General features: G+C 53.3%; 1 protein-coding gene across 4 annotated transcripts in view; it reads left to right on the top strand.

Moving 5' to 3' along the window:
* ATP2A3 (ATPase sarcoplasmic/endoplasmic reticulum Ca2+ transporting 3) overlaps window positions 1-24,315 on the top strand; it is a 33,907-nt gene extending 9,592 nt beyond the window's left edge. The window contains exons 2-21 of one of the 4 annotated variants that reach the window (XM_026517914.4): window positions 360-377; window positions 647-729; window positions 2,222-2,326; window positions 2,514-2,652; window positions 2,943-3,023; window positions 3,115-3,200; window positions 4,979-5,443; window positions 7,035-7,123; window positions 7,293-7,395; window positions 8,622-8,753; window positions 9,145-9,270; window positions 10,415-10,633; window positions 10,750-11,085; window positions 12,843-13,063; window positions 13,975-14,177; window positions 14,763-14,848; window positions 18,678-18,811; window positions 19,312-19,429; window positions 19,939-20,056; window positions 23,054-24,315. In XM_026517914.4, coding sequence (XP_026373699.1) covers window positions 360-377; window positions 647-729; window positions 2,222-2,326; window positions 2,514-2,652; window positions 2,943-3,023; window positions 3,115-3,200; window positions 4,979-5,443; window positions 7,035-7,123; window positions 7,293-7,395; window positions 8,622-8,753; window positions 9,145-9,270; window positions 10,415-10,633; window positions 10,750-11,085; window positions 12,843-13,063; window positions 13,975-14,177; window positions 14,763-14,848; window positions 18,678-18,811; window positions 19,312-19,429; window positions 19,939-20,056; window positions 23,054-23,073 — 2,882 coding nt within the window. In that variant the 3' untranslated portion in view covers window positions 23,074-24,315. Of the gene's footprint in view, window positions 1-359; window positions 415-646; window positions 730-2,221; window positions 2,327-2,513; window positions 2,653-2,942; window positions 3,024-3,114; window positions 3,201-4,978; window positions 5,444-7,034; window positions 7,124-7,292; window positions 7,396-8,621; window positions 8,754-9,144; window positions 9,271-10,414; window positions 10,634-10,749; window positions 11,086-12,842; window positions 13,064-13,974; window positions 14,178-14,762; window positions 14,849-18,677; window positions 18,812-19,311; window positions 19,430-19,938; window positions 20,057-23,053 lie in introns of those variants that run through there. The other 3 variants (XM_048212614.2, XM_057318122.1, XM_057318121.1) reach the window with 3 other exon arrangements.
* The last annotated feature ends 353 nt before the right edge of the window (window positions 24,316-24,668 follow it).

Below are 24,668 nucleotides of genomic sequence, written 5' to 3'. Positions count from 1 at the left end.
CTGGCAACTCACTGGTAACCTCAGGAGTCCCTTCTCTTCTCCAGTTTGCTCCATTTCTCCTTTGTACATGGGGGAGGGTCTAGAAGGGCCCTCCTGGCTCTGATCTTGTCCAACGGTGAGCCAGGCCATACCAGATCTTTCTTAACCAGGATGAGGTGAAGTGAGTGAGGGAATGGAAGCCTCTGGGCTCAGACCATCCATTCTGTGACCTCAGAGAGCTGTGGGGACATGTCTACACCATCATGGTGGCCTGGGTAGACACAGCTGGGAGGGACTGCTGAGACTCCTCCACGGTCCCACTGCATAACTCAATTATCTCTTGTTTCCTCATGGCTCCTGTGGCTGCCTGGATCCTGCAGAGCTCCCAACTGAGGAAGGTGAGGCTTGGGCCAGGGCGGGCTGCAGGACCACCAGGTGACCTCCTTGGGCCATTCACTTTCAGGTTGTGTCCTTCCCTCTCCCCAACAGAGTGAGGCGTTGCTGAGCCCTCCAGTATCACCCACCTGTGCCTCTAGGGCCTCAGGCTCTTGCTCTTTGAATGGTAGGGAGGGAATTGGCCAGGTGGTCTCCGCGGTGGTCCCAGCTCTGAATGGGGGCACATCAGCCGGTTAGGGACCGAAGCTTCACATGGTGCTCCGGTTCTCAGGGAAGTCCCTGTGGGAGCTGGTGCTGGAGCAGTTTGAGGACCTCCTGGTGCGCATCCTGCTGTTGGCTGCCCTGGTCTCCTTCGTAAGTAAGGCCCCCATCGCACAGCATCAGAAAGCCTGGAAGGGAGAGCCAGGTTGGGGCAGTGCTCAGAGGCCCAGGCTCTGAACCACAGGTCTGTCCTCTCAGCCATGTACATCCCTGGGCCTCTGTGCACCCCCTGCCTTGCTAAGACTTCAGCTTCCCTTGCCTGAACCCTCAAAGCCTGGCCTCTACACAGTGGACTCCCAGCTCCCATCTGTCCCCTTCCACTCTGGCTGTCAGAATGAGCTTTCAGAAGCACAAGTCTGATCCCCACCCCTCCCTGCCTTACGGCAAGTTTTCTCAACCACAGCACTATTGACATTTTGGACCAGATAATTCTTTGTATAGAGGCTGTCCTGTGAGCTGGAGAATATTTAGCTGCACCCCTGACCTCTCCCCACCAATGCCAGTGGTGCTCCCCAGGTGTGACAATCAAAAGTCTCCAGATGTTGCCAGATTGTCCCTCACGGAGAGCCCCTCCCATGGCTCCCAGCACCTCACAGAAGAATTTGGGTCTTTACCTCTTACAGCCTGTCTATGGCTGCTCCCCCTTTGCTCTTCCCCTATTCTTACTGCCTGAACCCCTTCTGGACCTGCAGGAGGCGCCACGGTGGAGCTGTGGGGAGGGGGCACAGTACTTGTCAGTACTTGTCACTGATGGCTGAGCAGTGGAAATCCAAGGGTAATGCAGGGAAATGACCACCCTGAGGGTGGACACAGTTCCTGCTTTCGGCCCTGTGCCCAGCAGGGCCTGGGGAAGGAGACCTCATGTTGGTGACCATGGAGTGCAGGGAAGCAGGGGCTCAGCCAGCCGTGTCTGGCCTTCCTGGCAACTGTTCTTATGGAAACTGATGACTCTTACAGAGAAAAAAAGCCTATCGGTGCAGGTGCCTTACAACAGCTGAGACAAAATGGTGCTGGTACCCCTCCACAGTTCAAATGGACACACTGAGACCTGTGGAAGGGAGTGACAAGTACCCACTTGGGCCAAGAGGTGGGAACAGGACTTTAACCAGGTATTCTGCCTCCAGGCCTGAGCTCTGGCTGGAATTATGCTTCTCTGGCCAATGGACTTCAAGCACGAGCCTGTAACGGGACACCTGGGTTTGTTAACATAGACTGCTGGGCCTCACCCCAAAGTCTCTGACACAGGAGGACTGGGATAGACCCCGAGAATTGCATTTCTAACAAGTTCCCAGGTGATGCTGTGGTTGCCAGTCTGGCGTCACACTTGGAAAACCACAACTAGGCAGACAGTGAGGCTTCCAGCTATGCAAGGGCCCCACATCCTGAAAGTTGGCTGGGTGGGACATGGATGGTGGCAATCACTACCTGCAGATAAGCCAAGGCCTCAGAGCAGCCCTCTCCAAGCCCAGGGCTTCCCAGGGATATCTCTCCTAAAGCAGGAGACAGCAGACCCAGGGTATGAAGGAAATGGTGAGCAGACCCTAGCCCACAGCATAGTCCCAACTCACCAGCTCTGACTCCATAGGTCCTGGCCTGCTTTGAGGAGGGCGAAGAGACCACGACAGCCTTCGTGGAGCCCCTGGTCATCATGTTGATCCTTGTGGCCAATGCTATCGTGGGCGTATGGCAGGTAGGAGGCACAGAGGTGGGTCTGGGCTCTCGGGTCTCCCAGCTGCTCCATGTGGCCGCCACTTGGTGTTAGAGTACTGAGGGTCCTTCTGCTTCTAGCTCCATCCCAGGCCCAGGGGTGTCATTACAAGGGATCAGCCTGCAAGGGCCAGTGGGGACAGACCACCTACCTGCCTCATGTTCTACAGGAACGCAATGCTGAGAGTGCCATTGAGGCCTTGAAGGAGTATGAGCCTGAGATGGGCAAGGTGATCCGCTCAGACCGCAAAGGTGTGCAGAGGGTCCGCGCCCGGGACATCGTCCCTGGAGACATCGTGGAGGTGGCAGGTACATTGGGGGCCTCTTTTCATTATGTGATGCTGGTGAGCCCATCCTTCTCTGTGCTCCCATCTTTCTGGCTGTATACACAGAGCAGGTTAGCTGTCGGATCCTTCCAAAGCTCTTCGGCCAAAACCTTGTTGGACAGATAAGGAGAACGTAGATGAGGGAGCAGCATCTATCTCAGGGATCACAGCCCAGGCCCCTGCCTCTCAGCCCTAGCCTTGGTTCCTGGCAGCCCTCCTGGCTCTGCCAAGGGGTGGTGCCCAAAGCCACACTTAGCCACTCTCTCTCCACAGTGGGAGACAAAGTACCCGCTGACCTCCGCCTCATCGAGATCAAGTCCACCACACTGAGAGTAGACCAGTCCATCCTGACAGGTGAGGCCAAGAGGCTAGGGCTGAGCAGGGGATAGGTCCAGGGATGGGGGTGTCTCCATGCAGGGCTTCTCATTTCTGATTCCATGACCAGGTGAATCCGTGTCTGTGACCAAGCACACAGATGCCATCCCAGATCCCAGAGCTGTGAACCAGGACAAGAAGAACATGGTTTTCTCTGTAAGTTCCTGGGATGGCTGGGGCCTTTGTCTGGACACTGATAATAAAAACTTTAACATTTAATCAGTTAAAGCCCTACAAGATAGAACCTCATCAATTATTGACAGTATGGACAAATTTATAGGACTGGTAACAGCTTGTGTTTATTGAAGGCTGCGTGCCTGGCACTGTTCTGCCCTTTACATGTATTTAATCCTCGCAGGGCTTTTAAAGTAAGTACTCTTGCTATTTGCATTTTCCAGGTCACACAGCCATGAATGGTAGAGCTGAACTCAGACATTCTGACTCCAGAGCTTTTCCTCTTTTTTTTTTTTTTAAAGATTTTATTTATTTATTCGACAGAGATAGAGACAGCCAGCAAGAGAGGGAACACAGCAGAGGGAGTGGGAGAGGAAGAAGCAGGCTCATAGCGGAGGAGCCTGATGTGGGGCTCGATCCCATAACGCCAGGATCACGCCCTGAGCCGAAGGCAGACGCTCAACCGCTGTGCCACCCAGGCGCCCCCAGAGCTTTTCCTCTTACCTGTTAGGCTTATCCTGCTTTAATCTGGAGAGGGACAGAGCTAGCCTATGATCACTCAATGGAGAATCCTCTAGAGATAAGGGTTGCCAAAGTGGTGGAGGATGGCAGAAACAGTCCATTTCTCAGGTGGGAAAACCAATCCCCTAAGTCAAGATGCCAGGGCCCAATGGCTCTTTTCAGGGAGAGTGGTGGGCTCGACGCTGGTGGGAATGACATGCCTCTGTGGCCTCAGAGGGACTTAACCACTGATGCTTACAGGCTGCCCAAAACCAGCCTGAAGCTGAACACGGAAGCCACAAGGATGGGTCAGGCCATTTGGCTGTGGCCCAGGGCACCAAATTATAAGGCTAGAAAACCTCCCCAGAAGTGAACAGAAAGGGAGAAAGCAATATTCACCCAGAGTTCTTAAGGCACCCTGCCTAGATGCATGGAAGCCTTGGACAAGCTGCTTTGAAGAGGGGAGGGGACTCTACAGGGCGTGCTCAAGCATCAGCAGCTGTCACTAGGCAGCTTTCTAAGGAAGATGGCAGCCCTCTTGCAGGGCTCTTGCAGGTCATTTCCTTAGCTGAGGGGCCTGCAAGTGGGTGGGGGCGTGGAGGGGTGGAAGTTGCATTGCTCAGGACAAAACAGAAGCTTAGGTTGCCAGCGGCACCTACTTTTTCTCCAGCCTCAGCACAGGGCACCTGTCTGAAGAGGTACCAGGTTATTAGCCTCCTCAGAGCAGCTCCTTTGTTGAACCATTTAATAGAAGAGGACGCAGAAGCTCAAGGATAGCTAGCCTTTATACCAGGGCTTAGGGATTTTACCAGGGTCTTGGGAGTGGGTGGACTTAAACTGAAGTTTTCTGGATACTTCGGTAAATATTTACAGATGACTGACGTCGGATCACAGTCAGCCTGGCACTGCTGTGTGGCCACGTTGGCTTTTTGTGAACCGCGTTTTTATAGGTTGGCATTGTGCTGTGCCAGTTCATCACATTTTCAGTACCGGTCCAGTGCTTCCTGTGCCAGGCCCCATGATAGGCACTGGGGATATGGTGCTGAACCCAGTCCTTGCCTTGGTGGAGCTAACACTGTCATGGGGATGACAGCCAAAGCTCAGTACTAGATAGCTGTGTAAGTCTGGGAGCACTAAGTGACATGGAGAAAAAGAAAGCCAAATAGGGGGTTAAGAATGTTACCCTAGCCTGAGGGGGTCAGGAGTCCTGGGTCCCAGCCGGGATGCTAAGCAGCCCTTCTCATCTCTCCCTCGGCCAGGGCACCAATATCGCATCAGGCAAGGCCCTGGGTGTGGCAGTGGCCACAGGCCTGCACACAGAGCTGGGTAAGATCCGGAGTCAGATGGCGGCAGTGGAGCCGGAGCGGACGCCGCTGCAGCACAAGCTGGATGAGTTTGGGCGGCAGCTGTCCCGTGCCATCTCTGTGATCTGTGTGGCTGTGTGGGTCATCAACATCAGCCACTTTGCTGACCCGGCCCATGGTGGCTCCTGGCTCCGTGGTGCTGTCTACTACTTCAAGATTGCCGTGGCCCTGGCGGTGGCTGCCATCCCTGAGGGCCTCCCAGCCGTTATCACTACATGCCTGGCTCTGGGCACACGGCGCATGGCACGCAAGAATGCCATTGTGCGAAGCCTGCCCTCTGTGGAGACCCTGGGCTGCACCTCAGTCATCTGCTCCGACAAGACAGGCACACTCACCACCAATCAGATGTCTGTCTGCCGGGTGAGTCGCTGCAGCCAACTTGGGGTCCCACCGGTGTTGCTGGGTGGTGCTCAGCAGTCTGAGCTCCCTCTGTGGGCTGCCCCCTGACCCCTTTTTGGCAGGGGACGGAGAGGAGAACCTGTGGGTTGATCCATGGTGGGGAGTAGGTCCAGGTTTTCATGGGGCAGAGCAGCAAGGTCTGGCTAGACATGTGTCACTAGGACCCAGATGTCACTGCAGGGCCCTGGCAGGTCATTGCCTGTCTATGAACCTCAGTTTCTCCATCTGAAATGTGGGTATGCAAGCTTTGATAGACAACGATAAAGGCCACAGCAAAGGGTCAAGTGCAGCCTTGGCATCTGAGCCAGACTGGACCTGGACCCAACCAGGTTCTGTCCTGCTCCACCATGACTCGGCAGTTGATGCCTGTCACCAGATATGCCAGCTCCAGTGACCTGGGAAGGGCTGGGGCAGGAATTATTCATTTCCTGGCACTCAATCCCAGATCCTGGGCCTGCCGCCTGCATGCTCCTGGGATTCTGCGTGACACTCCAGCAGGCCCATGGCGGGGGCAGAGGGGTGAGTGGGGTAATGGTGAAGGCTGTTGGTTTCCCACCCCTCCCAGATTCCCCCAGCGCCCCTCTCCCACCTCTGTTCCTGTAATCTGCCCACTGGGAAACTCAGGCTCTGTATCCAAAACCTTGAAACCCATTAGAGGCTGCCACAGGGGAAAGGGCACCAGCAAGCTTTACATCCTGTGGCCCCTGACATCTAAAATCTCTAGTAGGACTTCATTTTAATAGTGTTCCTTAACTGAAATGAAGATTTGAAAAACACACTCTAGGCCTTCCTTGCTGGAAGGGGTGCTGAGAAACTGGACTTCTTGAGAGCTATGCTGGCTGGAGGGCTGCCCTCAGGAATAGGGAGGGGAGCACGAAAGAAGGGACATTTCTTGAGCACCTACTGGGCGCTGAGCTGGCCATTGACTTGGAAATGTACAGCAAGGCAATTTCTAGAAACTAAGAACTATCTCCTTGGCAAAGCTGGCTGATAGGCAAGAAAACGGGCTGCCTTCGGAGGGGTAAACCCCCTGACCCTGAGGTGCACAGGTAGGGTCTGGGTGACGCAGCATGTCTTATAGGCAAGAGCTTACTGTCTGGGAACACCTTTGGGCAGGAGAGTCTGTGTCTCAGAGCAGTGTGGGTTTCCACCCATTGAGGCCAGGAACTCATACTTTCAAGGGGAAAAGGGGGGCAGCTATATTGTGATCTCACTCTCTTCTCCTGTTACCAGTGGAGAAACTAATGGTAAGGTGCTCAGCCAGGAGTCGTGTAACAAAGGGGGCAAGGACCCAGGCTTCCTGCCCCATGTCAGGGCTCCATCCAGAACATTGAAGAATCTGCCATATGCCCGTCAAGGGTCCAAAGCAGAGGCCCTGCCTCAGCCTGAACCCTACTCTTACACTGCACCTTCCAGACCTTGGCAGGAGGGAAGGCCAGCATCTTCTCTAGGGGCCCAGAGGATCCCACGCTGGAGTCAGGCTTTATTCACACTGGCTGCCCAAAGAGGAGAGAGGTGAGGGCTTGCCTAAGCATGCCTTTGTGCTCCCCAGATGTTCGTGGTAGCCGAGGCCGAAGCAGGCACCTGCCGTTTGCACGAGTTCACCATCTCAGGCACCACTTATGCCCCGGAGGGCGAAGTGTGAGTGCTGGGCAAAGGGGTGCGGGTGGGCGGGGTTTCCTGGTGAGCTGGGCTACACCAGACAGCTCTGAGAGTTGTGAGTGGGTGAGTCTTCCTGGGGTGGGATCAAGAGGCCATGCACCTCCCAGGGACGGGGCCGAATGCCCTGTACCAAGACCCAGCCCCACAGGAGGCAGGCGGAGCAGCTTGTGCGCTGTGGGCAGTTTGATGGGCTGGTGGAGCTGGCGACAATCTGTGCCCTGTGCAATGACTCAGCGCTGGACTACAACGAGGTAGGACCCAGCTCTCTTTCGTGACCTCGCTAATATCCAGGTGCCCAGGACACATCCTTCTCCCAGAGTCTCGAAACTCTCAGGATTGGCAGTCTCTTCCCCTTTGGAGTGCCATACCCCAGGAGTACTGCCACCCCTGCATACCCCCACTGCCACTCCTTTCTCACACTGGCTTCGAAACTGTGCCCTAGGGCTCTTGGGCTGTGGAAGACCGTAATGTAAGGAACTGTAGTGTCAGGGTGTCAAGAGGAAGAGGTTTGGGAAGTAGGACTAGGGAGGGTGTTTAAAGTAGAAGGCATGGCCCAGAAAAGGCCCACACGTCAACCTGATGTGATGTAGGCATTGAATGCCCTTACCTGCTGCGGGATGCTACTGTGTGAGGGAAGAACTTGACCAGACCAAGTCAGGTCCATCATAAGCTGAAGGCAGTAGACAGCGACCAAGGGGTTTTGAGCAGGGCAGTGAACGGTCAGATTTGCACTTACAAAAGATCGGCTAAGCTTCTGTGTGCAGGATGGAACACACAGGGCAAGACAGGGGCCCCTGTGCGGTCCTCCGGGTCAGAGAGTTGCTGGCTGGGGCTTCAGGGAAAGGAAAGGAAGCATGCGTTAGAGATTGAGGGTGGAACTTGGTGACTAGTTAGGTGAAAGAGAGGGACGGTACCTCCTGGTGGCTGTCCTGGCTGGGACTGTCACTGCAGTGGCAAATAGAAGGAGAAGGGGAGGTGGCCTCAGGGTCACTAAGGAACCAAGTCCAACAGGCAACAATTAGATATGTGGGCTTGGAGCTCAGGGGAAATGTCACTGCACGGAAAGTCAAGCACATGAAAGGTGGGAGAAGCAGGGGGCATATGAGGCCTCAAGGAGAGAAGGTGGGAGGGAAGGAGCAGGGCCTGGACAGCAGAGTTTAGGAAAAGGCGTCTGGGGCATCTGGGGAAGGAAGCTGAGAAAGAGCCTGCAGACAGTGAGGTGGATGGCCAAGAGGATACATGTCCACTGATGCTCGGGAGGGAGGGGTTCGGAAGGGAAGGGAAGCCTCCGTGCCAGACACTACCCAGACCCCAGGTCAGCTGGGCTGGGAAGGGCTCCATTCGCCTGGTGCAAAGGAGGTTAAAGGTTACTCTGGTAAAGGGAGCTCCAGGGATCAGGGACTGAGTGGGAGGTAAGGTTTGGGGGTCCACTGGAGGCTGCCCTGCTCTTCACACCCTGTAATCTGGGACCTGCCAGGCTAAGGGCGTGTATGAGAAGGTGGGAGAGGCCACGGAGACTGCTCTGACTTGCCTGGTGGAGAAAATGAATGTGTTTGACACCAACCTACAGACCCTCTCCCCGGTGGAGCGAGCCAGTGCCTGCAATGCGGTGAGCAGAGTGAGGGCTCTGGCCACAGGCCTCGTAGCTAGGGCTTTTGGGCATTTAGAGACGAGGGAGGAGGACAAGGTCTTGGGAAGCCTCTTGGAGGAGGAGGGAATTCAGACCCTAGTAAGTCTTGGCTAGAGAGAAAAGAGGGGAAAAAACTGAGTGTGGGTGAGGGCCCAGAGTTGGGAAGTGCACAGCATGGTCAGGAAGTGGCAACCTTTTGGCATTTCTCAGGCTGGAGAGGGAGATGGGGGCTTCGAATGTCAGGATCAGAGGAGGATAGACACCATCCCACAGGGAGCAAGAGGCTCTTCATGGGATCAAGCAGCTGGAAAGAAAGCGGTGAGAGCTTTTGGCTCTGCTCCTCATATCCTGACCCTTCTGAACCCCCTAGGTCATCAAGCAGCTGATGCGGAAGGAGTTTACTTTGGAGTTCTCCCGAGACCGGAAGTCCATGTCAGTGTACTGCACACCGACTAGCCCTGGCCTGGCAGCCCAGGGCAGCAAGATGTTTGTGAAGGTGGGGCCTGGGGCTTCTGCACGTGTGGAGTCCCTGGGAGATCTGATCTTCAGTACTCTGAAGAGCTAGTGACTGCAGCTGTGGGAGACTAAGGGAGGTGTGAGGCCCATTGTCCAAGCAGTGGATCTGGAATGAGGGTGATCAGCCTGCCATGGGGAACTGGGAGCAGGGTACATTTTTAGTAGAGATAAAGCCAGGGCCAGGCCTGCCGCTCACCATGGTCCCAGCTCTGGACTGAGAGACACTGCCTTGTCACCTGACCTTGGGGTCACTCATGCTGCTCCATGAGCCTCAGTCTCCCCATCTTAATGGCAAGGTCAAGCTGGAAGGTCGCAGAAACCTTTCACCTCTGATGGGGGTGTTGAGGTGGCTGGTGCCCATCTGTACTGCTTCATGCTCTGGAAACTGAGTCCTAGGGAGGGAAGTCTCCCATCCAGACTTCTGCCCATCGCACTGCCTGTCACTGCTTTTCAACCTGAAGTAGGAATGACAGCCCTGCACACTGAAATGGAGTTTTTAACTCCTTTTGAAATGAAAAGGCTTCAGTATTGGGATCTTGGGCCACTTTGAAAGCTTAGCATTTGAAGTGCCCTTTGGGGAGAGGGAGAAGGTGTTGATGGAGGGTTCAGAAGCTATTCCCAAGGTGAGAATAGGGGCAAGACCCAAGGTGAGACCCCAAGGCTCCTGTCTCCCCCAAGAACACCTTCCCAGAGCCACACCCTCAGCATGGCTCTATTTCTGGTCCCCAGGCAGGTCTCAGCCTGCCTCCCGTTGCTGAGCCCCCTAGAGAATTGGGATCCCAACAGCACCAGATTGGCAGGGAGGCAGGACCTGTAGGAGAGCTGCCGGTCTTATCCCCACCTCCCCAAATGCTGCAGCAGACCTTCTCAGCTTTGGGTCGGTAGGGGGAGGGTTTCACCCAATGGGCAGCCACAACCCCCCATTCCTTTTGGGTTTTCTCACAGTGAGACCCCCTTGGTTCTCACTCTGAACTTTCAAAGAATGGAATCTGGTCCATATCTTGCTTTGTGTCTCCTTGGGTGGCCTTTTCCCATTTCTGGGCCTCAACTTCCTCAGTTGGGCAAGAGGGGAAAGAATGGGTTCTGACTGACAGAGCTGCCTTTCCCCCTCCCCCATGACACAGGGGGCTCCTGAGAGTGTGATCGAGCGCTGTAGCTCAGTCCGAGTGGGAAGCCATACAGTACCCCTGAATGCCACCTCCAGGGAGCAGATCTTGGCCAAGATTCGGGATTGGGGCTCAGGCTCAGACATGTTGCGCTGCCTGGCACTGGCCACTCGGGATTCACCCCCAAGGAAGGAGGACATGCAGCTGGACAACTGCAGCAAGTTTGTGCAATACGAGGTGGGTGCCAGGGCAGAGCCCCAGGGCTGGGAGCTATGTGTCTCCCTGCAAAGGCTGGGCAGGTAGGAAGTTGAGCATGGGCCCAGGCCCCACTTGCATCTGCCCCCTCCCTACAGATGGACCTCACTTTTGTGGGCTGCGTGGGCATGCTGGACCCTCCAAGGCCCGAGGTGGCTGCTTGTATCACACGCTGCCACCAGGCCGGCATCCGTGTGGTCATGATCACAGGGGACAACAAAGGCACAGCTGTGGCCATCTGCCGCCGGCTTGGCATCTTCAGGGACACAGAGGACGTGGTGGGGAAGGCCTACACAGGTCGCGAATTCGATGACCTCAGCCCTGAGCAGCAGCGCCATGCCTGCCGCACAGCATGCTGTTTTGCCCGTGTGGAACCTGCACACAAGTCCCGAATCGTAGAGAACCTACAGTCCTTCAACGAGATCACTGCCATGGTGAGGCCACGAGATGGGAGCCTAGCGGAGGTGGGGAGGAGTGGGGGGAACGCTGGCCATAGAGCTTAGAAAGAGCAACCCGTACAACCCCTGCCTCTGCCTCATTCTTATTTTTTCCAACATTTTATTACAAAAAATCTCAAACACAAAAAGAAATTAAAATAGTTTTACAGTAAACACCTGTAATATCTACGATCTAGATGCTACGAGTAACATTCTATTTGCTTTGCAAATACCTATCCATCTATCCATCCTTAATCCACCTTTTCTTAAATAAATTTCAGAGTAAGTTGCAGACATCAGTACACTTCGCCCTCACATAATTTAGAATGCATACTCTAGAGAGCAGCATTTCTTTGTGATTCTATTTTTTTTCCTTTTTGAGGCAAAACTTACATGCAATGACATGCACAAGTCTTAAGCATATCATTCATTTGATGTGTTTTGATAAGTGCAAACATACCTTTGCGTGTCATCCAAATCCTTATCAAGATAAGGAACATTACTATGGACCCATGAAGTTCCCTCATGTACCTTCCTCATCAGGCCCCTCTCTCACAACAGGCCATTTTTCTACCGTAGATTGCCTGTCCTACATTTTCATATGAATGGGATCATACAGTATGTAGTCTTGTGTCTGGCTTCTTTCTTTTGAAATTTATTCGTGTTGTTTGGGTATCAGTAGATGATTGCTTTTTTATCATTTAGTAGCATTCCACCATGTAAATATAACCACAGTTTATTTATCCACTCACTTTTGGATGGACCTTTTGTTTGGGCCCAGTTTTTGTTTTGTCTCTTTCTAGATTATAGACCTATTCTCAACACTGATCTGATTCCTGACCCCAGTCTCACCCCTGACCTGGACTCTGTTGACCTCCACCCCCAGTCCTTTACCTTGACTTTAATGCTAACCTGTGACCCAGTCTTGACCTTGATATTGAGCTGGTCACCAACCTTGACTACAGTTGTAACCTGGTTCTTGACTTTATTTTTGACCTTCATGTTGACTTGGTTCCTGACCTTGAACTTGACCATCTTTAATCTGATTTTTACTTTGAGCTCAACTCTGTTATGGGCTGCTGTCTTGACCTGCACCCTGACCTGATCCTTGACATTGACCTTGAGTCCTAACCCAATACTTTATGTAGACCTCAACTTTATATGGCCTCTAATCTTGACCTTGACTGCATCTCCAACCTTGACTGTGACATCACTCCTGATGTGGACCATAACCTTGATTTGGCCTCTGACTTTGACTTGACCTTTACCTTAGTCTAATTTTTAATTTTGAACCTGGGTCCAGTGTTGGCCCCGACCTTCACCTTGGCTCCAAATTTTACCTTAGCTATAACACCTATCTGGGCCTTTACCTGGGCTACAACCTTGACCTCATCCCTGACTTAACCTTAATTCTGCCCCTAACCTCAATTTCATCTTCTATACCACATCCAACCTGAATTTCATCTCCACCATCATCAGTGACCCACCCTCTTCCCCAAGTCCACCCCACCAAGAAGATGCAGACCTTCAAATTGATCTTCTCTTCTTAATTGTCCTGGTCTGCAACCCTTTCCTTCCCTTTAGCCTCATCCCAGCCCAATCCCTAAGTTCATTTTCAGTCTCACTATTTGTTCTATCCAGCTGTCTGCTTCCTTGGGGACATCCCCTGAGCTTGGGGATAGGCTTAGTTGAGGGGAGGCAAGGAAGGAGAAGTGAAGTTTCTTAGGCATGATCCTACCTAACTTGGTCCCTAGACTGGAGACGGGGTGAATGATGCCCCAGCTTTGAAGAAAGCAGAGATTGGCATTGCCATGGGCTCTGGCACAGCTGTAGCCAAGTCAGCAGCCGAGATGGTGCTGTCAGATGACAACTTTGCCTCCATCGTGGCTGCAGTGGAGGAGGGCCGGGCCATCTACAACAACATGAAGCAATTCATCCGCTACCTCATCTCCTCCAATGTAGGCGAGGTTGTCTGGTGAGGCCCTGTATTTCTTCTTCCCAGCCCTCTGGACCAGCTCTAGGTCCCTAAGGGAAATGCCTATTCCTGGGATGGGGCTCTAGGGATGGAGGGATACATGTTCTGCCCTGTCTGGAAACTTCTAGGGTCTCACCTCAAGGAGAGCAGGGGCAGGAGAAGCTCATCATTCCTCCAGAGGCCTTGGGGTACACCAGCCCCCAAGGAGGTGCCTAAAAAGTCCCCTATCCTCCCTCTAGCCATAACTCCTTACATTTAGAGTTGGCAAGATGGGAGCACTAGCACCACTTTGGGGCAGTAATGTGTTCACATGTGTATGTGAATGTGTGCACACAGTTGTGTGTGAGCACGGTGTGTGTACCCAAGTGAAAGGTATGTGCACACATGTGCATGTGTGCTCTTGTGCATCTTTGGGCATAAGTATAAGCACAGACGATTTGTGCCAGTATATAATTTGTACACGTTTAGGTTCACATGTGAGGGATGCCTGTGGGGAATGGTGAGCACATGTTTGCCTGGACACATGTGATTCTGCCATCTCTGCATGTTTGGACAAGCTTGTAGGTGCTTGTGTTTGTGTGATTATGTGGCCTGTTCTAAGTTTTGCTCCTGTGTGTAAAAAAAAAAAAAAAAGTGTATGTACTCAGGCATGCATTGTCCACATGCATACATGTCCCAGAGGGGTTATGGCCTAAACAGGAGAGGCCTAAAGAGCAGATTTGTCCAGGCTCCAGAGCTGAGATTGGGGGCAGGAGTGACCCAGCGTGTGGTAGAACCATGCACACACATAAGAACTAGCAAAATGAGATGGGGCTTCCATGGAGACAATACGTGAGCTTCCCAGCCTGAGGTAAGAGTAGGAGCTAGACCCTCTAGTTGCTGGGGACTAGAGCCTATGACTCTGGTTCCAGCATCTTCCTCACGGCAATTCTGGGCCTCCCGGAAGCCCTGATCCCTGTGCAGCTGCTCTGGGTGAACCTGGTGACAGATGGTCTACCTGCCACAGCCCTGGGCTTCAACCCCCCAGACCTGGACATCATGGAGAAGATGCCGAGGAACCCTCATGAGGCCCTCATCAGTGGCTGGCTCTTTTTTCGATATCTGGCTATTGGAGGTGAGTGGAGCCCTCAGTGGGGTTTCAGGAGCTTCTTGAGAGCTTCTGTCACTTAGGCTTGCAAAACTACAGACAGTATGACTGAGCCTGGCTTATGCCAAAAGAAACTGTGGGTTCATCTAATGGAAAAGACTAAAGCATGCCTCAGGTATGGCTGGATCCAGGCCTCAGTATCACTGGCATATTTTGGCTCTGCCTCAGCTCCATTCTCAGGCAGGTGCCCCTTGGAGTGGAAGGATGGCTGCTGCAGCTGTAGCCCTCATGTTTACTCCATTACAACCCCAAATTCACCAGAAGAGAGAGCTATCCTTCAGTAATATGATAAAAGTCTCAGGCCTGTTTTTGGCCCAGATTGCGTCACCTGCTTATCTCCTAGCCAATCACCATGGCCAGGGGTGTGGCAGATGCTGATTGCCAATCGGGGCCCACCACTGTTACTGAGGACAGGTGCTTTCGAACCACATGGCTCAGAGAGGGAGAGGGTGGTTCCCTGATAGAAATTGAGGGGATTATTGGGATGGGGAAGTGGATGCCAGAAAACCGTATCTATCCACCATAGCCAGTTTCCTCCTGTCCTCTTTGCAGTGTACGTAGGCCTGGCCACGGTGGCTGCCGCCACCTGGTGGTTCCTTTATGATGCCGAGGGACCTCACGTCACCTTCTACCAACTGGTAAGCAAGGATGGCCAGGGACCCTCTTGGGGTTATTTCTGAGGTAGAACTCACAGCCCAAGTAGTTGTTGGAGTTCCAGGGGAAAGGGGTCTGGAACCCCATGGTTGGCCAACGGCTGTCCCTCCCTCCCTCCGTACACATACATAGACATCCACCATCTAAGGAGGCAAACTCAGAAGCCACTGGAAACCTAGAGCTAGCAGCCCAGCTCCTGAGCCAGAGAAGTGGTTACTCCTTCTCCCAATCATTTGCTTAGGGGGCTAACAAGGGGCATAACTGCACAGAAGTATCTTACCTTTATCAGGGAACCCCCAAAAATTGAAGGCTCAGAGATATGAACCCCTAAAAGGTAGAACTTCAGGCAAAGGAGATTAAGAGTGGAGGGAAGGAATCTACCAGGCTCCCCCTCCCCCTCCATAACAACATGCTCCTCGAGAAAGGGATCCACTGACCACTTGAAGTCACCTTGGTACCTACCACAGGGCTCGCTGAGCTCAGCATAGCTCTGGAAGCAAGCAAGGAGACCCCTCAGCTGCTTCTGTCAGTCTGTCCCTCTGGGCATTTCCTTTTTTTTTTTTTTTTTCAAAGATTTATTTATTTATTTGAGAGAGAATAAGTGTGGGGTAGAGAGGCAGAGGGAAAGGGAGAGAGAATCCAAGCAGACTCCATGCTGAGCACAGAGCCCGATGCGGGACTCGATCTCCCAATGCTGAGATCAAACCTGAGCCAAAACCAAGCTGGACACTTAACTGACTGCGCCACCCAGGCGCCCCTGTCTGGGCATCTCCTTTGCTTCGAAGAACCTTCACAGCAAATCTAGCAAAGCTAGTTGTGCATTTTTCATTTAAAGCTGAGAGCTGCAGGGATTTAGGATCTTCTTCCTCTGAGTGTACCTGTCTTTGTTACCTTCTTGTAGATGGAAGAGCTCAAAGGAGGCACCTGACCCTTTGCCCTATCACTGGCTGTCCTCCCTGGGAGGCTCTGTGATTTCGGGCATTATCGCAGTATTCACATCTAGGTACAGTCAGCTTAGGTACACTTTCCTGGTACCCACCAGCCCTCAAGTATGTGGGCTCTCCTTTCTGACATCAGTGCAGAGCATAGGCCCAGGCTCTCATCCCAAAGCTGGTACCCCCAGCCCTCGGCAGAAAGCTCAGGCCAGACTCAGGCACCTCTGCTCATTTAGCTCCTATGGGAGCAGCAAGAGCAAGGGTGTGCTGACCATCCTGCCTCTGCCTTCTTCCAGCACTGTCTCTATTACCCTCCTTTATCTATAGATCTCAAATCTCCCGGGACCCCCCACCCTCACCCCGATCTTTCTTCTGAGCCCAGTCCCATATATCCAGCTGGATATCTCCTCTGGGATGTCCCACAGGCCCATTGCACTTACCAAAATCAAATCTGTCACCTTTCCCCAAATAATCCCTTTCCTTCATTCCCATCTCAGTTCCACTGACGGCCTGGTCACCCATGCCAGACAGCTGGGGGTCATGGTGGACACTACTAGTTAGTCCCCAGTCCCATTGGTGCCACCTTCCCAGCTGTCTTCAGGTCATTCCATTTCTCATTTATCCATCTGATCAAGAAATGACTATTGAGCATCAACCGTATGCCAGTCACCAAGCAGACAAAGGCTCTGTAAAGACCCAGGAAGAGCATGCAAGTGGGCAGTCGCCTTTTAAGGTGAAAAGCTTCAGCAGGAAAAAATACAGGTGGCTGTGGGACTTGGAGGTGGTCAAGGGTTAGACCTAAGGTAGAGCTTTCAGCTTCAGCTGTTAGGATTTCAGCAGAGCTGCCCAGAACTGCCCTTGGTTCTTGAAGGAAGCTGTCCAAAGGCAGCAGAGTGGTTAAGAGCACAGAGCATGGAGCCTGACCCAGGCTACCTGGGTCCACACTGTAGTTCTGCCACACACTGGCTGTGTTACTTTGGACTGGCTACTTAACCTCTTTATTAGTTTCCTCATCTCTAAAATAGGTAATAATGGTCCCTGCCTCAGCCTCATAAGACTATCAGGAGGATTAACTGAGTCAATTCTTGTAAAGTGTTTAGACCAACATCTGGCACATAGTAAGAGTTGTGTAAGTATTAATTAAATTAATGAAACACAGAGGAGGCCTTGCAGGTTAAGGTAAATAGGAAATAGCCAGGGAGGCAAAGGGAAGGAGTACAGTGGGGTCACCCAGAGAAAACAAGCCCCCACCCCTACAAGGCTCACAATGAACCTATGAGACAGAAGTTCCAGCCCTGAGTACCTTCTAATAAACAATTCAAGAGGCCACACTGTGACTCATGACCTGGGGCATAACGCACGCGTGTGATAGAGGCACACTGGTAAAACCCAGAAGGTCTGAACTGGGCAGGGCATTTATCTATTGAAACATCTTGATGTTATCCTGTTTGTATTTTTCTCTCTGCACATGCATAAGGATCTAGGCTTGCACGTGCTTGAGTGTGAGGTCTGTACACTGTATTTGTATGCACATGTGTGCACAGGCCATTGAGATCTGGAAAAGTGGGCCCTAACCATAGTGGTACAATAGGAAGAGGCACTTGGTCCTCTTGTTCTCTGGGTGGAATCAAATTTTAGGACATTTTCTCTGCTCTATGATCAGTGCCAAATAAAAACATGCACTTGTCCCAAATACTGGAGCTTGATTTTTGGAGAAAATCCCACCGTTGGTTTAAATGAGATAAGAATCTCCATCTCTTTGTTAAAATAAGAAATCTAGCTAAGCCGTAGTCTTTTAGCATTGTTCGTCCTGCATGAGGGAGAAGAGGAAAGTGCTAGCGGCCCCTTCTGGCTGACAGTCACCTTCCCCGTGTTTATGCAGTGTGGGAAAACAGGGAGCTGTACGCGGGACAGGAGCTCAGACAGCCTGCCGTTTTAAAGATTTCTCTTTGAGGGTTATTTTTACATCACGTGGATCCAGTTTTTAATCTTTAGCTTAAAAGATCTCTGTGTTCAGATGATAGTCCAGAGAACAAATTTATGTTACTGGAGAAGGAAGCTGTTTAACTGTTACGAACATCCACACTGACCCAAGTGTCGTGGAAGAGAGCAGGATGGAAGTTCTCACGCATGTCCTCAGCTCAGCGTCTTATCACAGCAGAATCTGTAAGCAAAGTCTATGAACAGGAAGAAAACTCTCCCCTGGGACTACAGGGCAACAGTCTCATCCCCTATAGAGCCCTGAGATCGTCTTAATTAGGAAGAAGCCATGCAATAAGCCCGTACCTAGCAATTCATTAATCCATGTTGTAAGCAAAAGGCGAGTCTGGTAGAGCTCAATTTCAGTGGCAGAAATGGAGGGAGATATGAATGGAATCTTATTTAATAGCAGTGATTAGGGTACATGCAGCCTTCTTCTACCCACAGAGGTGAATTCAATTAAAACAATTTGGCTGATTGTTTTGCAAATGCATTTACTTATTCTGTGGTCTCAGTAAATCACCACCCCCATTCCCGCTCCTCCGATATTCAGGGCGCCCCCTGTACCTTCAGGGTAAAGCCCGCATCCTCCCTCTGATCCCAGAGCCCTCTTCTGTCCTCCCCATCCTAATGCTAGCGGCTCTCCTTCTGTCCCTCCATACCCCTGCCCCAGAACGGCCTGCTTGTTTCTCCAGCACAGTGTAGCCCCTCTGACCCCATCCTGGGTGGGTGCCCCTCCTTGGGCCCACCACATGGCAGCACTTTACCCACTGGTTGTATTATGTCCTCAGATATGGGCTGAGGATGGAGTGAGGTTTCCCTCTTCCCACACACTGGCCCCCCCCCCCCCCACCACTGTTTTCCCCAACCCCACCCTACCCCACCTTGGTGCCCTCAGAGGAACTTCCTGAAGTGCTCCGAGGACAACCCACTCTTTGCCGACATTGACTGCGAGGTCTTCGAGTCACGCTTTCCCACAACCATGGCCTTGTCTGTGCTGGTGACCATTGAAATGTGCAATGCCCTCAACAGGTGGGCTGGGCAGAGGGGACTGGAGCTGGGGTTGAGAGACGGGGTGAGGCCTAAGTGTGGGGGCTGAGGGTCAGTCGGGGCCCAGAATTGGGGTCAGAGATATCCAGGATTGTGGTCTGAGGATCAGGGGGGTTGGGATTAGGACCTAAGTGTCAGAGGGGTCCCAAAATGGGTTTTGAGAGTAAGTGGGGCCAGAATTGAGATCTAGGGAACAAAGAGGGCCATGATTGGGGCCTGAATAAATAAAGGGGTCAAGATTGGGTCTGAGGGACAGAGAAAGGGTGTCCAAGCCCTAGGACAGACCACTGGGGGCTGAGCACATAACTGTGACACACCCCTCCTGGCTACACTGGGCCTCCCAGAAGTGCTCCAGGCTGTAGGCCCAATTAGGGAAATGCTGAGGCCCAGGCCACCCCCACCCCTACACATCGGTGGATGGGTGCCCACAGCAGGGCCTGCTCACATCCTGGCCTGCGGTGAGCACCCTGTGCCCTTGGCAGTGTCTCAGAGAACCAGTCGCTGCTGCGGATGCCACCCTGGCTGAACCCTTGGCTGCTGGCAGCTGTGGCCATGTCCATGGCCCTGCACTTCCTCATCCTTCTGGTGCCACCCCTGCCTGTGAGTTTCTGCCCTGCCCCAATCCTCTTCTGTGACAGGGTCCAAATCTTCCTGCAGCAGTCTGGCCCTGTGCTGGTCACTGGGCCTCTCTGGGCCCTTTTGCTATGGAAACTGCCTGGAAGACTGGGAGTGGGGAGATCTGAAGGTGCTTGGTGCAAACAGCTTGTGCTTTGGGAACCCTCAGACTTGGGGAACCAAAGAGGCGGAGATAAGACCCCTTGCTGTGGGGAATCTCTCGAGGCTAGGGCAGGAGGAGACTATGTTCCATCCCAGTACAGAATGCCTCCCACTCCTCAAACAGGACCAAGAGAATTTGGTCACTGGGTGAGGGCAGGGGAAGTCAGGGGAGGGCAGGCACTTCTGGCAGAGGAAGCAAAGTAGACAAAGATCTGGAGGTGGGACCTCAAGGAACGTCTTGGACTTGCTCATGAAGAGTCCACTGTAGCTCAGGTGTCTGAAGCAGGTAGATTGTGGGGGCACACCTTTAACCACACCTCCCCCTTCCCCAGCTTATTTTCCAGGTGACCCCACTGAGCGGGCGCCAGTGGGTGCTGGTGCTCCAGATATCTCTGCCTGTCATCCTTCTTGATGAAGCCCTCAAGTACCTGTCCCGGAACCACATGGATGGTGAGTGGGAAGCTCCAGACCCTCCCCACCCTGCTTGCCTCTAGCCTGCTTCCCTGCCCACCCCCCTGCCTGCCTCTGCTCCCAGGCTGCAGCCTCCCTGTCTGTACAGAAAAAGAAATACTCTTGGATCACCAAGTGAAGGACAAAAAGGGGCTCTGCTCTGGTGGCCATGGCCTGTGGTATCTGCAGGGTCTTATGCTACAGGGGCCAAGAGCATTACTCAGGGCCATGCTGCCCCCCTCTCCTCACTCACCACCAAACCTGCAAGGCCAGGCCCACGGTACCCTCCTTTGGGCCTTGGCCTCTGACTTCTCTGAACCCAGCCTGTCTTTATGCAGGCATTCTCAGGACAGTCTCCCAGGCAAGGAGTGGGTAGCTACTGACCACCTCTAGGACCCCAGACCACACTGGATTGGCCTCTTTGGTGTCACCTTGTAGGAGGGTGGAAGAGGGGGGTTCTCTGTTTCTGAGCTCACAGCTCTGGGTCTGCCTTAATCCAGTAATGGAGGAAAAATGGCAGAGTCAGGGTTGGGGGCAGCATGTAGAGGAGTGGGCTGGGGCGACCGACCTCTGCTGGTGGAGGAGCCTCAGAGAGTGGGTGGTTCTGAAGGGCAAGGGAGGCAGCATCTTCTCACTGTCAGAGCTGCTTAGAAAGGGAAGAAGCAGGGGCAAAAAACTCCCCGTTCCTGGGAGTGTGAGCCAAGGCAGCATGTGGAGGGTCTGGATTAGGCCCAGCAATGGCAAGGCCTGCGCTGGAGCAGCTGGGTCCTTGAGGGCCATCTCTGGTAGGAATGCATCCCAGCCTCAGGGGAGGGAGCCTGGAGTTGGGGGGCTATAAATAGATCACGTGCTTGTCATTCCATAGGGGCCAAGGCAATCAATTGGCTCCTATCTCCCACGCCGGCCAGTCCTTCTGGGCGCTGCAAACTTTATCTTATTAAAGAGGCCAACATAAGTTGGCCTCTTCTCTCTGGAGAAGCTGACCCACCACAGGTCTGTCCATATCAGACACACATAGAGGGCCTCACCCAAGGGTGGAGGTCGGTGCTCAGCCAAAGCGAGGCCTTGTTGGAGTGCATGGGTGAAGTAGTAGGGAAGCAAGACAAGGCATTTTGCCCCCTGTATGGTTCTTTCTGACCCACCCACTGTGGATGCTCCTAGGGAGCTGAAGGTGAAATAGGTCTGTTGCCTAAAACTCCATCCTCGGGAGCCCAGGGCCTCCCCATTTCTGGCTGAAGCACGGGGGTGGTCTACCAGGAAATCTGGCCACCTTGATCACAGTACCTCACCTGCGAAGTCAGGCCTCATTGGCGGCTCGGGCAGCTACTCTGTCTTCCTTGAGAGCCTTCCCTAGAAGCCACAAGTGCCAAGGGGTTCAGAACATTTTCTTGAGAAACTTAGAAAATTTCTTAGCCAATGAGGAAAAGCCTGTGTCTCAGGCACTGTTCAGTTCTGGCTGCTGGGGGGTGGAGGATTCAGGAGGTGGCCCCTAACAGGGTGGGGCAGGTTGGAAGGGCTAGGGAGGGAGCAATCCCTGCTGGGCCAGGGTTGGAGGTGATTTCTAGAAGAGGCAAGGTCTGAGCCGAGGTTTGAAAGGGGAAGATGGAACTCGGTGGAGAAAGAACTAGGCTAGCATGGTTTGGCGTCTCTAGTGGGGCTGGCGCTCAGAGTGCAGGGTAGAGAGGTAAGGCTAGAGTGTGGAAAGGGCCTCGAATGCCAAGTTAAGGACCCTGGACATTATCCTCATGGCAGTGGGAGCCACAGAAGGATGGAAACATGGAAGGGACTGGGGTAATCATGGAGGACAGAAGGGAGAGTCAAGGCAGGGAGGCTGATGAGCTGTGTTGAGCTGGTCTAAGGGGAGACACTGAGTCTAGCCCAGGGTGAGCTGGTTCTGGACAACACCTCCACCTCCACCATGAATCTGAGATGTTGACTATGGTCTTGGTGAGGCTTGGCTTGACAGGGTGGTGCTCTGCTGTAGGGAGTGGCTACAGGGCCCACAGGAAAGACTCAGGCTGGGCATCTGTGGCCACTTCTGAGAGGTGGAGTGGTGTGGGCTGCTCAAGCCAAACAGCTCTGCCCTGTGTGGCTGCAGTCCCTCGGGCCTCCTAAAGCTGGATGGGGCGGGGGTGAGAGAGGGGACCCTGTTACATTCCCAAGCCAGCCTGGCGGCCTTTTAGGGAAGTTTTGCTGAGGCTTGATGCTCGTAGCTTCCCTATGATTTATGAGGGATGTGTCTTGGGGAGAATTGCAGATGCCCGGTCAGCCCCAGGGAGTAGGCGAGGGGGCGGGGGTGGAGGTCCTCTTGCCCCATCTCTTGGCTGTACCCAGGTGTGGCTGAGCAGCTGTCAGGTAGAGGCCAGTGGGCCAGACCGAGGGGAGAGGAGGCCTGGGGAAACTGAGTGGGGACAGATCTGGGAGAGTCCAGGATGTGAGGTAGGCTTGCACTTTATTCTGAAGGCAATGGAGAGCCACCAAAGGGGATGACAGCCTGGGTTTGTAGTGTGATGCCAGGGGCAGGAGCATGATGGTGAGGTAAGAGGGGGCTAAGGGCAGGGCTGAGAGGACCTGAAGCCTGGGGGCAGCAGGGGAAAGAGATGAACTCGAGAGACGTAGGTGGTAAAATCAACAGGCCTGAGTATATGGGATGAATGAAGAATTGATGCCACTAGTTTCTGGATCTCATCATACTGGGTAGTTGTTTCCCAAAACAAAAAGTCAAGAGTCAATATGCCCTGAGTTGGGCTGGGGTTGTTGATAGAACATGTAGAGGGAAGGAGGCCCAGGGGACATCAGAGAAACGTGTCGGGGCAGCAGCTGGGTGTGTGTGGCTGCATCAGGAGACACAGTGGAGCTGGGGATCCACTGATGAATGCTGTGGGACAATGCAGCTGTCCCAGGAGAAAGGCAGGATGGAAGGAGCTAAAAGGTACCAGTGTGGATGTGTACTGTCACACATCCAGCTCTTAGCATACTCTTGGGTTTTTCTTCCAGAAGAAAAGGACCAGAAGTGAATGCCGGGAACAGAGTGGAGTCTCCGGTGTGTAGCTCAGACTGGTGACGCCCAAGCCTTCACCCCACTCGTCACACTGCCGTCACGCTCATCGCTTGCTCCCTGGGCCCTGCCAAGAGTCTCTGTCCCTGCTTCCGTACACGTGGGGGCTCTATAATTCACGTCTCTGGGACTCTCCTGGGAAGTTCACCTATGGAGCTCCAGCCCAGGAGCTGCAGCCTGGGAGAGATCTGCCCAGAAGCCAGAGCTGGAAGCAGATCCAGACATGCAGAGCCCTCTACCCCCAAATCCACGAGCACGTTCCAGAGCAGGCACCCCACTTGCTTGGAGGCTGGGCACGTACTTGGTAACTGGTGCCTCCACGCTGATGGAGCACTCCCAGAGTTCTTGCCTCTTGCTCACTGACTGGTCTGGGGCCTGGTCAGTAAGGAGGTGAAGTGTGGGGAACACCCGGGCCCAGCTGTGCACCGCAAGGGCAGACAATCCCCCTCCACTCTGTTTCCATAAAACAGAGGGCTCATGAGGGCTTGAGCCTCTTACTGTTTATATGTACAGGGGGTTGAAGGGTCAGAGAGAGAGGCATGGTAGTAGGGGAAGGGGGCTGGGCAAGGATCTCCTTCCCAGAAGACAGCTGGCTTGCCTGCCTTGCTCTGGGCACTCCCAGACTCAGATTTCCCTATCCTAAACAAGTGATACAGGCCAAGTCTCTCTCAGTGCTGCCCAGTCTGCCAAGTAGAAGCCATCCCACAGTCTGCACGGCTGGGTGATTCTGAGTCCCCTAGACTCTTGGCCTCACTCTTTGCCCCCAACCCCACATACCCATCAGCTGAAAGGATGTCAGTAAGAATGGCTATTTACCCAAGGGCACTTCCTCTCTCTCCCTTCTTGCTGGAGGAATGTGTGTCAGATCATGTCAGATGAATGGAAAAGAGTGTTTGATGGACATAAATGTTCTTTTAATTCAGCTTTTGCCCCTTTGGCAAAAATTAGGCAAATGGGCTCCGGGTACTGTGGCCTCCTGCCCCACCTCTCCTCCTTCCCCTCCTCTCTCAAAGTCTCTGGAGGGGCTATAAGAGAAGCAGAGTTGGGCAGGGCTCACCCGGGCACCAGCCCACAGAGATTCTCTGCTTCTTTCTTGCTGGAGGGAAGGCAGATCTTGAGGTGTGGGAGGGTGGCAGGGCCCTACACCCATCTGTTTATATGCAGTTGGTAGAGAAATAAAGGTTGAGTGCCTGGGGCAATAGAGGACCGTCATCGTCTGTTTTCCTAGAGAGTGGTTCCACCATCTGCCCGTGTGGTGTCTCCCTGGGCTCCCACCACCCACACCTACTCACATCAGGAAACTTGAGCCAAGGCCTGTAGTTCCCACACTGCCAGCCAGGGATTGCCCAGTCTTCCTCTGAGACAAGACCCAGGAGAGGCACTGATTTCCTGACCCACTCCCAAACGGCAGACGCACAACTCTGCTCACAGGGACTGCACTCGATAGTTTGTGTGTGTATTCAAAGCACTTTGCACATGTTAAGATTCAAATGTCATCACTGGGGAAACAGGCTGGGAGGGGTTCATGACTTGGCCTGGGGCAGGGATAGGCCT

Source organism: Ursus arctos, unplaced genomic scaffold, assembly GCF_023065955.2.
Source record: "Ursus arctos isolate Adak ecotype North America unplaced genomic scaffold, UrsArc2.0 scaffold_24, whole genome shotgun sequence".
NCBI classification, from domain to species: domain Eukaryota; kingdom Metazoa; phylum Chordata; class Mammalia; order Carnivora; family Ursidae; genus Ursus; species Ursus arctos.
The sequence above is the reverse complement of the archived record's forward strand: the minus strand, read 5'-3'. Positions and strand labels throughout refer to the sequence as shown.